This window comes from Aspergillus brunneoviolaceus, assembly GCF_003184695.1.
Source record: "Aspergillus brunneoviolaceus CBS 621.78 unplaced genomic scaffold BO95scaffold_11, whole genome shotgun sequence".
NCBI classification, from domain to species: Eukaryota; Fungi; Ascomycota; class Eurotiomycetes; order Eurotiales; family Aspergillaceae; genus Aspergillus; species Aspergillus brunneoviolaceus.
The window spans coordinates 449,275-464,737 of NW_020290741.1; the positions used below are offsets into that span (position 1 = coordinate 449,275).

Consider the following 15,463-nt stretch of genomic DNA (forward strand, 5'->3'; position numbering starts at 1 on the left):
TCCGTAGCGCAGATCCATCTTACGGTGATTGCCTCGATTGGCCCGCTTCTTTGCCTCACTATCGATCCGGAAACACAGTCTAGCTTCCAAGGAGGTGCTGTACTTCTGGCTCGTGGAGGGTTCGATTCGCATTCCAGAACGGATCCTCGTCACTCCCGATTCTTGGTCTGGACGCTGGTCGACAGGGAACCCCCGGCACTGGGCGTTGGGGCTTGGAAGGACGGTGAGCGGGTGAAACAAGCTCTCTTGGTCATCAGCCATATAAGCCTGGGAAGCCTCGCAGAGGCGGCTGCCTTCGTTGGGGATGGATTCTTCAGTTGTACCACCGACTTTCCCTGCCACATCCCGTCCTGGTATCGTCGAAAGTGGTGCGCTTTTGCGTGCATGGGACACGGTCTACTCGACATTCTCTCGCTCGGGCATTTCTATTTGTCTCTCTCATCTTACTCAGATCTCTCGTTACGATGGAACTTTGAATTGGGGAAAGATTGTGTTCCTTACTACCTGCATTGTCACGATGGTCGGATGTGGTTTCGTTACCTCAATTTTGCGGCGAAAGGGCTGGGGAGCAACCCCAGCTAAGAAGCGCTTTCGCCGCGCTCTACGCAAAGACTACTCGAAGCGCTCTGCTGGTACTGTAACTTCATCGGAAGACGAAGACTATGATAGTACTGGCTCCCTGAGCCTCGGCTCCAATGAGACCATATTAGAAAAACGGGAAGCACCTCAGCATCATGAAAAGCGTGAAAATGGTGAGTGAACTAACACCCTAGCTGCCCCCTTCGGTGACTGACTGGTTGAAAGCAGCGCATGACACGGACCCGGGTCTGTTAAAGAAACACTCAACATACCTGTCATATACAACATCAGTTGCGACCTATCCGTCTATTAGAACCTTCAACCGACCGCATCCGCAGATGGATAAGCTTCCCACCAAGCCTACTCCGATTCCGCTGTTGGTTTTTGTACATGGCCTGGGCGGATCGTTGGCACAGTTCAACCATCTCCTGACCAGCTTGTCAAACATTGGGCCTTGCTTTGGTATTGATCTTCCAGGATGTGGATTGTCGTCATTCAATCCAGATTCCTGGGATGCATATACCGTTGAGGCGCTGGCAGAGCTGCTGGCAACAGCCATCGAGCAACACCGCGATAAGGATGCAGGGCAAGGTGTGGTCTTGATAGCTCATAGCCTGGGCTGCTCCCTGTCTGCGCTATTGGCGTCTTCCACTTCTAGGATTGGCTCCAGTCTGAAGGAGCATATCTTGGGCCTTGTTGCTGCCTGCCCCCGTGCGACGCCTCCACCTGCCCATGACGTTGCCAAGTTTCGTCGCCTACTTCAAATCCCCGGCCCGGTCTTTGACCTTTGGCGCTCCTGGGATCGACGTGGTGGCCTGCATAGCAGCAGTGTCAACCGACTTGTTGGTGCGGCAGCAGATCCAGATACAAGGGAGCTCCAAGTACGCTACAACAAGCAGAGCAAAACCCCGGTATGGAGGCGGATGGCTTGGGGAACGCTCCCTACCTACGATAAGTCTGGTAATCCTGTTGGGGGTATTCCGGGTGAGGCGGTGTGGGCAGGTGTCGAAATTCCTGTCTTGCTCGTGGCTGGCGAGGCTGATGCAGTGAACAAGCCCATCGAGCTCCAAAAGATACTCGAATTTTTCGGGCAGAGCGGGCGTAGTGTTGGCGACGGCGCCGATACCGTAACGCCGATTCCCGATGCCTCCGCAATAAATGACAAGGCTCCCGCGTCCTACGACCATATGGCACATGAGGAAAGTTTCGGACTCGAGGCGCAAGTTGCCCAGAAGAAGTTGACAAATACGACGGACGAAGCGACCGGGCACCAGCGTGCTGTGAAGACTGTTATCCTCCCGGCGCCAGCATCTCATGCACTGATCTACGACCGTGCAACTTATCGCACACTGGCCGGAATAATCCAAGACTTTCTTAACCAGCATATCGACAATCGTCTAAGCATGGGATGGCAGTTACAATATCTCAACACCTCCGGCAAATGGGACGTGAAGAATCTGGCCAAATGGAAAAAGGTTACGCCTGTCTCACAACGCATTGATGATACTTTTGTGGCCATGAAGATGCTGCGTGAAGTCGACGAGGAGCACAATCCGGTCCTGTTCTCGCAGACGTACCGTGGCCGCATCTATGCTGTGGTTGACATTAGCTATGAGAATCCGGTGTACAACCCAGCATCGATGGAAAAGGGCGGTATCCACTACCACAAACATCCGACGGTGTCCAAGATACCTCCCACGCCGGATGAGGTTCGAGATTTCGTTGCCTTGATCGATCGGCTGCAGAATGAGATCACCGAGATGATGGAGAAATCCGACAATCCGGAAGGCCCACGTCCAGTGGTTGGAGTTCACTGTCACTACGGATTCAATCGCACGGGATTCCTGATCGTCTGCTACCTGATCGAACGACGCGGATTCAGTGTCCAAGCGGCGATTGAAGAGTTTGAACGACGACGTCCACCGGGAATCCGACACGAACACTTTATCGATACCTTATTCGTGCGGTACTGCGTCGGGCTGAAGCGAGCGCCTACGCTTTGAGAAGAATTGATGTGGATTTGGATTTGGCGCTGGCATTGACTGGCACTGGCGTTAGGAACTGGGTTTGACGATTGATGACAAGGCTACCATAATTAGATTGTATATTACGGCGATTGATTTCACACTGTATGATAATAGAGTTCACCTACTCTGACATAATGATGAGTACGAATTACAAAGCGTTTGTTTGGATAACTAATGTTCGTTCGGCTAATTGTAAGGTACGAAGGATGCGGGAAGTAAATCAGGCATGAACATTGTCCTGCCTGAAGATGCGGGTAGCAATCAGTTTGATATGTCGGCCTCAGGCACCCACCCCTTAGGGTACGGCTAATCCCGAAAAGGCTAAGCGAAGCGCCCACAGCCAACCGAGAGGCACTACGAGCGCGAATGTTGTGTGCGAATCCGAAATTTCGAGGCTTGAAACCTGCCGACTCCTCAACGACGACAACGACGACCCATCCTCCCACCTCGTCCCTCTCTTCAGCTCCCTCTTCGATTTCCCCGTTCGAGGTCCACAAGTCGCAAAAATGGGTGGTGTCACCGTTCGCGATGTCGACGTAAGTCGCTTCCTTTTGATATGATGATCATGATGATTACGGCGAGGCGTCGGTCGGGGGGCATGGATAGCATGATATGGCATGGCACGGGCACAGACGAAAGAGAGAGGCATATTGCACACAAGCGGGCAGCACAATTCGACGCACGGAGCGATCACTACAACAAGACAATATGCGACAAGACAAACAAGGGAGCATGGAATCAAAACGAATCGGCGGTACTTCGGACAACGCGGGTGTCTTCTACGGAAAACAACGCAGGATAGTCCACGAAAAAAGCCAGGGATATGTAAATGGAACGAACCCCCGCGATCGGACGAGAAATCAATATCTTGCAGCCATATGTCTCTCCGCAATATATGAATTTTCACAAGCAAAAACGGTTTTGCGATTTGAGCTGAGCGATCAATCACCCCGCGAAAGACTTCATCTCTTCTCCCAAGTGTGCCTATGCCATGCCATATCTGCCTGAAATGCCGCACGAACCACGACAGGCTTCACTGCAATGAGTGATGTTTGAGAAGACCGATAAGAACGGGTCGGCTAACGAGTCTTTGACCACACAGGCGCAGAAGTTCATCGCTGCCTACTCTGCGTTCTTGAAGCGTCAGGGAAAGCTCCCCATTCCTGGTTCGTTCTATACCACACCACCGATAACTTTCGCAATCTCGCGAGGAAGCAAACGACTTGGATCAGAGAACTAATCTGTTTTCGCCATTAGGATGGGTTGACACTGTCAAGACCTCCGCCTCCAACGAGCTCCCTCCCCAGGATGCCGACTGGTACGACATTCTTCACCTCTGACAACTCGTTCGTATCCGGGCAAAGATCTGACCGAGTCTCCGTTTTCTACTCTATAGGTACTACGTCCGCGCTGCTGCCGTCGCCCGTCACATCTACATGCGCAAGACCGTCGGTGTTGGCCGCCTCCGCAAGGTCCACGGTTCCGTCAAGAACCGCGGTTCCCGCCCCAACCACCACGTCGATGCCTCCGGCTCCGTCGACCGCAAGATCCTCCAGTCCCTCGAGAAGATCGGTGTCCTCGAGACCGATGAGGAGAAGGGTGGCCGCCGCATCACCCAGAGCGGCCAGCGTGATCTTGACCGTATCGCCAAGACCACCGTTGACGAGGAGGAGGACGACGAGTAAATTAGTCCCGCCGGATTTCGATTTTAAAATAATGAAAAAGTCCTGATGTTAACCCTCGTCCTTTTTCTTCTTCTAACTTCTTTTTCTCTTCTTCGCCTTTTTCATCCTTCGACGTGGGTTTGAGAGGAGTAAAAAAGGAAAGTGGGAAACTCAGGGGGAGGGAAGAGGCGGATTTGGGTTCAACAATCCTTTCTCACCCTACAAGTCGACTTCATGTATAACTTCGTGTGTGTGGCAGACGGTTAAAGGGTGCGAGGCAGGCCAACTTTTTTTCATGGGAAATCTATTTTCGGATGGAAGATGATCTCAGCGTGTGGGCAGGGTACTCGAAGATGGCCAAGACAACAATGGGAACTAGAGAGAGGATGAACTTTGAATGATGGTTTTTATTTTTTTGACATATATCTCCCCCTCGAATTTCAGTTGTTCATGCCGGGCATTGGCAAGTGAACGAATTCCTTTCCCTTTCTTTTGACTTGACCCTGTTATCCTGGGGGGATAGCATCACCATGGGATCATTGTATGCAATTAAGTTGTAGTACATATTCGTCTGGGGAGAATTTCCGTCGGCCCAGCCCAGATGCCATAGTCTCGATGGATGGTATCGCAGTATGAAGTTGGCAGGCTGGGTTAATTATAGTCAATGCGTCTGCGCTCGAGCCATGCAGAGACCACCAAGTCTGGACTCCGTCGAGTGGTGGTGGTCCGGAGGCGCAACCCTGTTTAGCGGGCTGGCTTCTTGCAGACTGTAAGTTAGCAACAAGTGCCTCTCGTACACTACGCTCTTGTTCTTTCCGCCGTTGCTGCCTCGCTTCCCTGCATGCATGAATCTACAGTACACACCTTCCTCCCCTTACTTACGCCCCTATCAAAACAGACTATCCAACGAATTGACCAGTGAATCAATTGATTTGAACCGAACCAAACCCAATATCGAAACCCCAACTCTTCTTAACATCCATTCTATAGTTTCCCACTTCCCAAACCCGTCTTCCATTCCTCTTCACACCAAAGCCAAAGCCCCAAAGCCCCCAGCCCCAAGGACCCGAAAAGAATCCATTCACCCAATCCAACCAGGGCAAACAGTATAATCAATCCCTCTACTTCCTCCCGGACTGCGCACTAGGATCCTACAATCAAAAGCCAGTTAGTCCCGAACCCAAATCCATCAGAGAAAAAAAAAAAAACAGAAAAGAAAAAAAACCCACCAAATAAACCTGATAAAACCGCATCCTCAATTCCCCCTCCGCGGTGTCCTCACCACCACCACCAAAAACCACCCTCCCCGCCCACGGCACCTCGACCTCATTCCCCGGATCATTCCGCAGAACGTACTTGACCGTCCCGTAGAGCATGAGCTCGCCCTCCCCGCCGAAGTACACCCGCTCCGGGGTGTGTTTGCGCGAGGCGACGTGCGTCCAGAGGCCGTGGCGGAGGGTACGGATTTCTTTTTCCCGGGGATGTGTTAGCCAGCGGTGGGGTTGGTGTTTGTTTGAGTGTCTGAATTAGGTTCTTGAGAGGCAGGAGGGGAGGGGAGACTTGGGGTAGGATGAATGTTAGGGACAGGGGCAGGGTTACCGTCACGTCCCTTGGCCGTCTTCGGCCCCATGATCAACGTGGCATCTTCCGTGAAGTTCTGGACGTATTGGTCGTGGGCGGATTCGGTGTCGCTGGTGCGGTAGAAGGATTCCAGGAAGGAGATCATCGCCGCGGCGCGCGGGGGGGAGAGGGTCGCGTGCGAGGCGATTTGGTAGGTCATTGTGTTGGATGGGTTTCTTTATGGGGGAGCTGGCTAATGTGATGAGGAGGTTGGGTTTTGTGCATATGTTTGAAGTTATAGATTCGATTTCGATATTTAGTTTTGGGGTACATACACCGTGGTGGAGATGATGTCAGGTTACTTTGTAGTCATGTAGAAAAAGTGATCGGGCCGATGAAGGGGGGGGGGGATTGCTATCCGATGGGAGAAGGGTGCATCCGACGGTTTGTGCGGATTGAACAAGTTCATACTGTTGGAATTGTCCGCGGGTAATTTGTCCAGTTGCCGTGTTCAGATTGACTTGGGACTGATTCATTGCGGTATTCGAGGGCTTTGTTTACGATCATTGCGCGATGTGCTTGCTATGGTAGGCTTAACATGAGATTCGCTGCTGCTACCTCACACAAGCAAATATACTACGACGGATTGCCGGAAAATAAATCAGGATGTGCATGCTGCTACTTCTCCGAATATGTACAAAGACTTCTACCAAGCGTCAAACCTAAACCTTCCGAAAATCCTCCTCTTGCTGCTCGAAATCCTCCCAACTCGCCCGGTCCGTGCCATTAGGCCGGCTGGCTCGGATGAAACTGTTCTCCACACCATCGATTTCCGTGATGGGCCGCACAATCTCAATGTCCCCTCCATAGGCCTTGGAGTACCAGATCTCAGTGAGGGCTTCCTCTCCCGCTTGTTCAGGAGCCGCGTAGAGGTGGGGGAATCGGGCCTGCATGATCTTCAGCACGGTCGAAGAGATTCGATCCACGCTGTCGCAGTGCCGCAGCTTGAAGAACTCGGGGGGCTGCGCCGCGCGCATTTGCTCTTGGATGGCGTCCGAGTACTTGCCAACGGCAAAGAGCAGCAGATCATAATGCATCAACGAAGCTTTGCCGTGGTAGGAGCCGCCCTGCTTCGCGCGGTGGTAGAGACCCGTCAATGCTGCAATTGCTCCCATACATCCGGTGCCGTAGTCGGAGATGGGGAACGGGGGAACCATTGGGGCCGAGTGACCCATGAATTCACCCTGTGCCCATGCAATACCACTCACCTGTAAAGCAAGTCAGCTGTGGTTGTGAGACGCGAGACAATGAACAAGGCGACTTACGCAGTCGGCAATCTGTTGCCAGCCTGGGCGGCCAGCCCATTCACCCTCGTATCCAAAGCAGTTCTCATTCACAACCACAATACCCTTGCCGCGCTTCTCAGCCAGTGCGGCAAGTGCATCCGGTCCGTACCCTAGCTTCTCGAGAGCCCCTGGGCGGTATCCGTCCACGAGAACATCGGCGTCAGCCAAAAGCTCTTCGAATTGACGCCGACCGTCCTCAGACTTGAGATCCAAGTCAGCAGCATGCTTGCCCATGTTGCCGTCCACCTGGAAGAAGGGAACATCAGACAGCTTAGGGCTGGTGATCTTCAAAACGTCGGCACCATACTCCGACAAGATACGTGCCACCGTAGGCCCAGCAATGATACGGCACAGCTCCAGAACCTTAACCCCTTCGAGGATCCTCTTGCTGCCGCTGCGACTAGCAGGGAATGGTGTGGGAGGCAGGTCGCCGCTCAAACGGGTCACCTTCCAAGCCGGTTCCTGGACGTTGAGTTTGCCCTAATCGATATATGTCAGCGTGAATGTCCTCTTTAAAGGACCGAGAATCCGTACATGGGGAGTTTGGATAAAGTCCTCGTATTTGATTGCCGTCACACCGGCCTGTCTTCTCTCCTTGTTCATCTCCTCTAACTCCGCCGCGGAGTATTTCTGCACATGGCTCTCGATGACCTTGATGATCTCCTCATAATCGGTCAGATCCGGCCGTTGACCCTCCAATCCAATCATGTTCAGCGTCGTGGTAGCCTCTAGTGAGCCATGAATGTGGAAGTATTCGTCCTTGTTCTTGGTCTTGTACAGATTCGCCGACATCCGACGGTAGCCGTTCGACTGGGCTGCGAGCAAGTCCGTGTCTAGGACAATCAGCCACACAAACACTGACGCCTCAGGGAGGAAGAATATGCCCACCTTTCAGCTTCTTCTTCACTTCCGGATCCAACTTGGACAATCCATCCACCTTGGCCATGTACGCCTGGCAACCAAAAGCGGTGGCCCGCTCGAGGCTCACCTTGACATTCCGCGCTTGATTTGATAGTCCATACCGCAAATCAGCAATTGCGCCTGCCACTGCTCCCTCCACACCTTTCAACGCAGCCAAGGTCTCAGTCTCTTTGAACGGGATCGGGTAATATATCTGGTCATGGGTGGACGTGAATGACACAGCATCCCTGCGCTCCGCTACTTCCGCAGGCAAGCTGAGACATTCGGCTTGGTCGCAGAGATGGTTGAAAATGCGACCCGCCTCGCGGACAGGCGAGTATTGGACGCCGCTCTCCGAATTGGCCGCCATACTCTCGTTATATGATTATAAGACTAACCTTCTTGAAATCCAGACCGATATCGTTGGAGTCGCGCTTCCTGCAGACGGCAAGTACTTCCGCAAGTCAGTATGAGGGAAAGCAAAAAGGAAACCCACGCGGTCTATCCGGGGAGGGGGAAACGGACCCAGATATATGTAGATCAAGGCCCGCCAGAAAAAGCGACGTTTCGGCAAAGGAGTTTCTGGATTGAGGAGAAAGCAAGCAGCCCTTCTACTTTTTGACGGTTACGGTGGGTTCAGTCGCCCGGGTCCATTCCGAGGGATTGTCCCGTCGGGTGGATGCACGTCTGGACGACCGATCGGCAAGCACAAATTCAACGGCAGAGCCCATTATGCCTGCTGAAGATTGTACGACGACAGGCAAAACGTTCTCTCTGGTCCTTGGGTAATAGCATCGGGAGAGGGGGACTCTAACCCCGCAGGGGAGAGAGGCGGATTGATTTCCGAAGGGTGGGAATGAGTTGGAGAAGTGCGTTTTCGGAAGTGAGGCCGATAAGATCGGAAGCGGATTACGGTCCGGTCAGATGACGTCGCCACGGGAGCTGTGGATTGGTGCCTGAGTTATATGGCAGCATCAGGCACCAGCAACTTCGCCGTGCTGTGGCTTGAGCTGCTGGCCGACAAATACTCATACTTGAATACTTGATAAATTGAATGATTCTTCAATGCTACCTTGTGAATAGCCACTAACTTCTCAAGTACAATTGTTTCTGAACGTAATGAAACATATTTACCCTGCGCAACCTTCTTACCACACCAGTGCTCGCTTCAAGAAGATTTATCTCCACATGACATGAAAGGTGAATGAGATGTAGACTGAGAGGCTGATGGCGATGAAACAACTCTACTACAGCCAACATGGAACCTCCAGACGACCTGAGACGTATTGATTTCCCTCGAGACATTCTACCTGTCTTAAACTAAATTTCAAAACCTATTTGCAAGAGAAGGCATTGCAAGACATACATGTCTTTGTCGGTGAGCATTGGACCTGCCCCTTTGTGCAGTACGGTAGGTATGAAGGGGAAGAGCATGTCACAGACGCATGCCGTGGGGTGATCTCTTATTGAAATATATCTCAAGCCGGAAAATGTATCAGTTAAGCGTGAGGGCCGGTCTAGTTTGAATGATGATTGACGTGTCTTACCCTCTTGTAGTATGCAAATCCACCCCCGATCTATTGCCGTACCTTTTTTTTTACCTAACATTACATGACAGGTTCTGTAAGCGTCGTACTCCAAGTACATTCAAGGGACGAGTCCTATACTTTATTCAAAACCGATTCAATAGAAACCACAGGTTGCAAAGAGCTGCAATGCATTGAATGCAACGAAGGGCCGATTGAAGGCCTATGGAGACAGCCCATCTTTGTGACATCCTGCGGCTGGATCAGCCCCCAACCTTGGGTCTGTCAGCCATTGACTTACTACCCAAAAGCTGCTGACATTTAAGCTCGCAGTGATGGACCGTGTAGTCAGCACACAGTGGCATTTTCTGAACCGAGTTATAATTAATGCAACCATGAGAGATTTTTAGGATAGGCTTTTTGGATCAATAAGATTCCCTTTGAGAATCACGTTGATCCAGGCTAAAACTGGTGCCAAAATTTTGAGGCCACCCTCGACCACCGGAAAGTTCTTCAGGTTGGTACGGAGTACTCAATACTACCTTCGAATACTTCGATACTACACAGTATTGACGACAAGGATGGATGGCAAATCACCCACCCGTCTTCTCTCTTCTGATGGAGGGGGGAAAGGCAAGCAGCTAAGCAAGCCAGTCAGCCAGTCAGCATAGAATCCTACGGCGCATGTACAGTGCCCGATGCCCACGTGCCGTCGTCATGGCAGATTGTCGCCTACCAGAATTCGACCAGGCAAGGCGTACGTACGTACGGTAGGGTTCCTGCCCTCACCAGGTTTTCTAGCCAAACCTACATTGTAGACGCCGGGGGGGTGGGAGAGGGGCGCACGGGCACGAGGTACCAGCCTTGATATGTCCGTCGATCGGTGGAATAAAGTGGAAATTGTTTGCTCGAACCGGAGACCAATTTACATCATCGCAAGTTGATTGTTGGGAGTTTTGGGGGAGTAGAGGAGGGGTAAACTAGTGGGCGGGTATCGCAGGGTTAACTACCACTCATTAGTCTCTTGGGACTCTGAAGCTGTTTGAATTGTAAATTCACATTGAAGGAATACATAGTGCAATGTAGTTAGTGCGGGGGGGAGCAAGCTGATGATCGACTGACTAGTGGGATATTCATGATCATCATCGTCAGTCAGTTCGTTCTTCTTCCTCTCTGTGCGACTAGCACCGGAGAACGGTGTACCTTGGACTTCCTTGGACCTTGATAAGGCCGATACTTTGGAGGTACACAGCCCATACCTCCGATACGGTAAGAGAACAGCGGCAGCGATACCAGGGCTGGTGGCCCCGGATCCTCCCGGTGCGATTTCAAGCGGGCCCAACTGGTGTCCACCAATCCTCGAGCCCACGCCCCAGCCATGGGACTTAGCCCTTAGTTACTCGACTTCGTATGGACCCCGTAAAGGTCCGCCGGTATGGGGCGGCATGACGGGGGGAGGGGGTTTGGGAGAAAGAGGAGAAAAGATGCTTTGTCCAAGGAAATCCCGCGATAAGAGAGAGGGTCACACTCAGTTCATTCACTCTGGACTGGGATTCTTAAGGCTGGTCATTTTCTCCCATTCCCTGGCACTTGAACCCCCCTTTCAAAAAGTAACTGAGAAGCACAAATGACCCGAAGAGCAAAAGCGATAACACTGGTACTTCCTGAGTACTTGACCGCCGTGTATCATCTGCAATAGAACGGACATTTCCTTCTAGCACGACTTGCAGTGCTGCTGCTGCTGCTGCTGCTGCTGCGCCGGCTGACAAGACATTCCATTGTGCTATTCTTACTATTCTTACCTACCTACTATTATTATTGACGGACTGCAACCACCAACTCCTTGCGTTCCCTCCTCCTTTCCCTTCCCCTCCTCCTTCTTTCCTTCCTCCTTTTATTTTTTCTTTTCTTCGACCGAAACTCTTCCTCTTGTCTGAATTGTCAAGGAACTTTTCCCATCGACTCTACGTGGTTTCTTGCCAACAACGTGTGAACATTGTTCCCCTGGATCTACTTGTCTCCCACCCGTCGCGTTCCTCCCCTTATCAACCAACCCTACGCCCCTCTTAGCGCGTCGCATCGCATCTGGCTTGCATACTAAGTCCGCTCACCGTTGCGTCTGCACCTCTACGATCGGCTGTCAACAGATTACTGTGAGTCAAAGTCCCCAAGCCACCGATTTTCACCAACCACACTTTTTTCCCCTTTACTTATATCAGTCATTCTTGACCCTGAATCTGTGGCTGTTGGAGGGGGTTTGCACTGGGTCTGGAACTTTAGTCATCTCCCTCCATTTATTGTTCCTATTGTTTGGTTTGCGCAGCTATGGTTGGTCGATCATTCATCTGACTCATGTGATTACAGATCAACAATTAGCCACCAGGTTGAATAGAAGCATTCCTCTCCCTGTGTTCGAAACACCCATCATGGCTTTCCAGAATACCACGTCCAGCATCGCTATGGCCCTTGCTAGTAAGACCGCCTCGGTTGACATCCCCAAGCCGCGTCCCGGCTTTCCTATGGCTAGTCGCGACTCGACTCGCCCCGGGGCTCCTGCTTTGTTGCCCACACCGCCCAACTCTATATCGCCAACTTTGCCGCCTCAGGGCTTCAGACGAGAGGATGTCGGTCAGTCGGGTTACTCTCCGCTTGCCTGTTCGCATGTGGACTCGGACGTCGACCTTGGAGATGTTACGGCGAATTCCCTCGCTGCCCATGATCTCGATAGCACCGGAGCTATAACCCCTGGAATGTTGGCCAAACACCATCTTCCGGCGATTATGCTGCAGCATGGACCCTTGGCGATTCGCCACCTGATGGGTTATCTGACTTCTTCTGTCCCCGGCTTCTCGGGTATCCCTCCGGCCAAAGCACGGAGACTGGTTGTGGCCGCACTGGAGGGTCGAGGGTTCGACGAGAAAAGCGCTGTCGCTCAAAGCAATGTGATCTTCGAGAAGGTTGGCTGGGGTCGCTGGGATGCACGGCGTCGTGGTGAACCGTTGCGCAGAGACTCGCAACGAATGAACATGTCGCCCCCCTCCAGCCCCTCGGACACGTTCTCCCAGCGGGGCATGCAGATTCCCACCACCAAGAGGGACAGCCTGCAGCCCTATGGCACCAGCGTAGCGGGTGATTCCGCCGTGTTTTCCTATTCAACCGAGATGGAGTTTGGCCGTCCCGGTATCAGCATGTTGGAAGAGGAAGCTGACAAGATGTCTCTGGACGGCAACGATCGCGAGTACTGCTCATCTTCTGAGGCCCCTGACGACGAAATGCCAATCGAGGATTGGGGGGAGGAAGATGTGACAGATGAGGAGGATTGGGCGCAGATAGGGGCTGATGCTCTACGTGCAAGATCCCTCAACGCCTCAGGCGGTATTGTCTACGGCAGCGGCAAGTCGCCTCAACTCCGTGGAGGAGGGCCGGCAACCTCATCTTTAGCAAAATCCGCACCGCACAATTTTCCTATTCAACAGCTTGGGTTCAATCCACCTGATAATGCCATGAATGACGGGGATGAGCGCGCTGCAGCTGCAGCCGCATTGTTACGGCTTGGATCGATGTGATGTGGCTCGATGGCCAGTGACGACCGGCCATCCTAGGGTAACTTTGCATGACCTATTGTGAGGCTGGACCATTCCTTTCTTAGTACATACATTTTTGCTTTCGAATTTCATCTCTGGAGCCACCAGCATGCTGCACGAACACCACCGGGTCGACTGGTTCGATCCCGGGTTGCATTGGGAGTTGGCTTGGCTTATCTGGGATTGACATGAAGGCGTTTTTCTTCTTTTGACGGCATCGCTACGATGCCAAACGTCGTCAGCTCAACACTGACAGACGCGCAGTCAGCTTTGACATTCTGTCAGGTGATGGCATGGACTTATGACTATGATACCTCCGCTGCTATCTTGACAGCACCTTCGTTTCCTGCATTGAGCCCTCCGGGGCCTTCAACACATTTACAGTACATATATACTTGATGACACGGGATAATCACCACTCCACATTGTGCATATTTTTGATGGGTTCAGGAAACAGTCAAATGGGGTCTACAGGTTGCCTGTGAGACCGTGTGAATATTATATATAGACATTAATACAAACACCTATGCTAGTCATAGACCAAGGTTATCTTTCAAGTTTTGCTTGTTGTATATTCTTGCCTGGTTAGGATTGAGATAATAGACTACTTGTTGCTCACCATCACGTTAAGAGGATTTATTATAGATTGGTTATCAATAGGTAAGCAGTAATCATATTGAACAGCTTATCACATATACAGGTTGAACCAAGTGCTACCTTGGAACTCTCAACCTCCGCAACAGGCAAGCAAAACCACCCCCCAACAACCAGATACTCACTTTTAGCCCTACAACCTCCGATAGTTGACACGAACAAAAACCCACCCACTCACCCCAAACACCCAAAAACAAACTACAAGCAACAAAGATAAGATCCTAGAACTCCCCCCCCTGGCCCAACACAGCAAGACACGTTCAATATTCAAACCCCCTCCCCCCACCCACTAGATACATGACCCCCCTCCCCCCACTATTGTTTCTTGATCAGAAGAGAAGAGGAGAGGCTCACTTATCATGCACATCATTAATCTTCTTCCACACCTCCGCCTCCACCTCGGCCAATTTGGTCCCCGCAATGCGGAGCCACGACTTGGCGTTCGCCACGATGCTGCTTCCCGCCGCGCCGTCCTCGTCGAGATCCACCCGCCCCGAGACGCCGGGGTCGTAGTGCAGCGGGAGTTGTTGGGACGTCGCCGTCGCCGTCGCTGCCGGGCGCGAGGTCGTTGTGGCGCTGGTCAGAGGCTGGTAGAGGGAGGGGTAGGGGGTTGTTGTTGCGTTGGGGATAGCCGTGGGGGCTGGGTTTGGGGGGCTGTATTGGTGTTGTGTTGTGGTGCTGTATGGGACTTGTTGTTGTGGTTGAAGGGCCGATGGGGGTGGGGGGTTTGTTGTTGATGGGGTGATTGCTGTGATTGCTGGCGCTGCGGTTGTTTGTGGTGGTTGTGCTGGTGGTTGTGCTCCTGCTGCTGTGGCGGTTGGATTGGGGATCTCGCTTGCTTTGGGGGGTGGAGGTATGGAGGTTCCTAGGGCGGAAGCTGAGGCTGAAGTTGTAGGTGCTGGGACGGGAGGAGCTCCTGGCTGTGGGGGTGGGGGAGAGGTGGTCGTGGTCGTGGTGCTCGAGCTTGGGATGGGGGCGTCGCTCATGGTGGTTGGTGTGGGGGTGTATGTTGAGGATGGAGGTGCTGCCGGCGCAGGCGCTGGCGTTTGCACGGGCAAAGAAGGTATGTCGTTGGGTTGCGCGGTGGCGTAGATGGGTGAGTATGATGGTGCAGTTGAGGTAGCTGCCGCGGTGGTGGGAGGTTGCGATGAGCTGTCAACGACAACTTCTTCTGGCTGCGGCCCTCGGGATGAGGTTCTCTTAGGGGAATCCCCGTGTAAGTTTGAAGTTTTGTCGTCCATATTGTGAATGCGATCTAGCCCTGCGAAGTTGTAGTTCGAGGCGTTGAAGGAGCTACTCCCTGCTCCAGTACGGCATGAACGACGTCACTGCATGGGGCGGGTGCACGTGACGATTGTCAGGTGACCAGGATCGGAAAATTCTACCAGACAAGGTTTACAGAGGCAAACTACGAGGAGATACTGGAAAGAAAAAGAAAAGCTTTGCAGGCAGTAAAATACAACTGGTACAAGAGGAAATGACACACTTCTTTATGCCCAAGACAAACGTGTCATTCTTGAGGCATATTTCTATCCTCCCCAGTATCGTCCAGCATCCGGTAGTTACACCGGATGACTGGCCAACCCCTTCCCCAGAAGGATTCACACCGACTCAAACAGATTT

The 15,463-nt window shown here is 52.3% G+C and overlaps 6 protein-coding genes across 6 annotated transcripts; 3 read left to right on the forward strand and 3 right to left on the reverse strand.

Moving 5' to 3' along the window:
• Positions 1–304: 304 nt before the first annotated feature.
• Positions 305–2,582, forward strand: BO95DRAFT_355363 (RNA 5'-triphosphatase domain-containing protein; the record flags this gene model as incomplete). Its single annotated transcript, XM_025582244.1, has 2 exons — positions 305–752; positions 808–2,582. 2 exons carry the CDS (start codon positions 305–307, stop codon positions 2,580–2,582), a joined length of 2,223 nt encoding a protein of 740 aa, XP_025445641.1.
• A 436-nt stretch (positions 2,583–3,018) lies between these two features.
• BO95DRAFT_407174 (40S ribosomal protein eS19) lies at positions 3,019–4,291 on the forward strand (the record flags this gene model as incomplete). The annotated part of the gene is made up of 4 exons (XM_025584061.1): positions 3,019–3,142; positions 3,709–3,772; positions 3,864–3,924; positions 4,003–4,291. Exons 1-4 carry the CDS (start codon positions 3,113–3,115, stop codon positions 4,289–4,291), a joined length of 444 nt encoding a protein of 147 aa, XP_025445642.1. The 5' UTR covers positions 3,019–3,112.
• A 914-nt stretch (positions 4,292–5,205) lies between these two features.
• BO95DRAFT_439852 (uncharacterized protein) lies at positions 5,206–6,169 on the reverse strand. Its single transcript, XM_025585818.1, has 3 exons — positions 5,870–6,169; positions 5,500–5,738; positions 5,206–5,421 (listed from the first exon to the last, which is right to left on the reverse strand). The coding sequence occupies exons 1-3, from the start codon at positions 6,048–6,050 to the stop codon at positions 5,392–5,394; spliced, it is 450 nt and encodes a 149-aa protein (XP_025445643.1). The 5' UTR covers positions 6,051–6,169; the 3' UTR covers positions 5,206–5,391.
• Positions 6,170–6,490: 321 nt separating this feature from the next.
• BO95DRAFT_382766 (CAIB/BAIF family enzyme) lies at positions 6,491–8,656 on the reverse strand. The gene is made up of 4 exons (XM_025583403.1): positions 8,065–8,656; positions 7,711–8,009; positions 7,156–7,656; positions 6,491–7,098 (listed from the first exon to the last, which is right to left on the reverse strand). Exons 1-4 carry the CDS (start codon positions 8,444–8,446, stop codon positions 6,553–6,555), a joined length of 1,728 nt encoding a protein of 575 aa, XP_025445644.1. The 5' UTR covers positions 8,447–8,656; the 3' UTR covers positions 6,491–6,552.
• Positions 8,657–12,028: 3,372 nt separating this feature from the next.
• Positions 12,029–13,168, forward strand: BO95DRAFT_355502 (uncharacterized protein; the record flags this gene model as incomplete). Its single annotated transcript, XM_025582254.1, has 1 exon — positions 12,029–13,168. One exon carries the CDS (start codon positions 12,029–12,031, stop codon positions 13,166–13,168), a length of 1,140 nt encoding a protein of 379 aa, XP_025445645.1.
• A 951-nt stretch (positions 13,169–14,119) lies between these two features.
• BO95DRAFT_27908 (uncharacterized protein) lies at positions 14,120–15,215 on the reverse strand. Its single transcript, XM_025581632.1, has one exon. It carries the CDS (start codon positions 15,079–15,081, stop codon positions 14,191–14,193), a length of 891 nt encoding a protein of 296 aa, XP_025445646.1. The 5' UTR covers positions 15,082–15,215; the 3' UTR covers positions 14,120–14,190.
• Between the last annotated feature and the right edge of the window lie 248 nt (positions 15,216–15,463).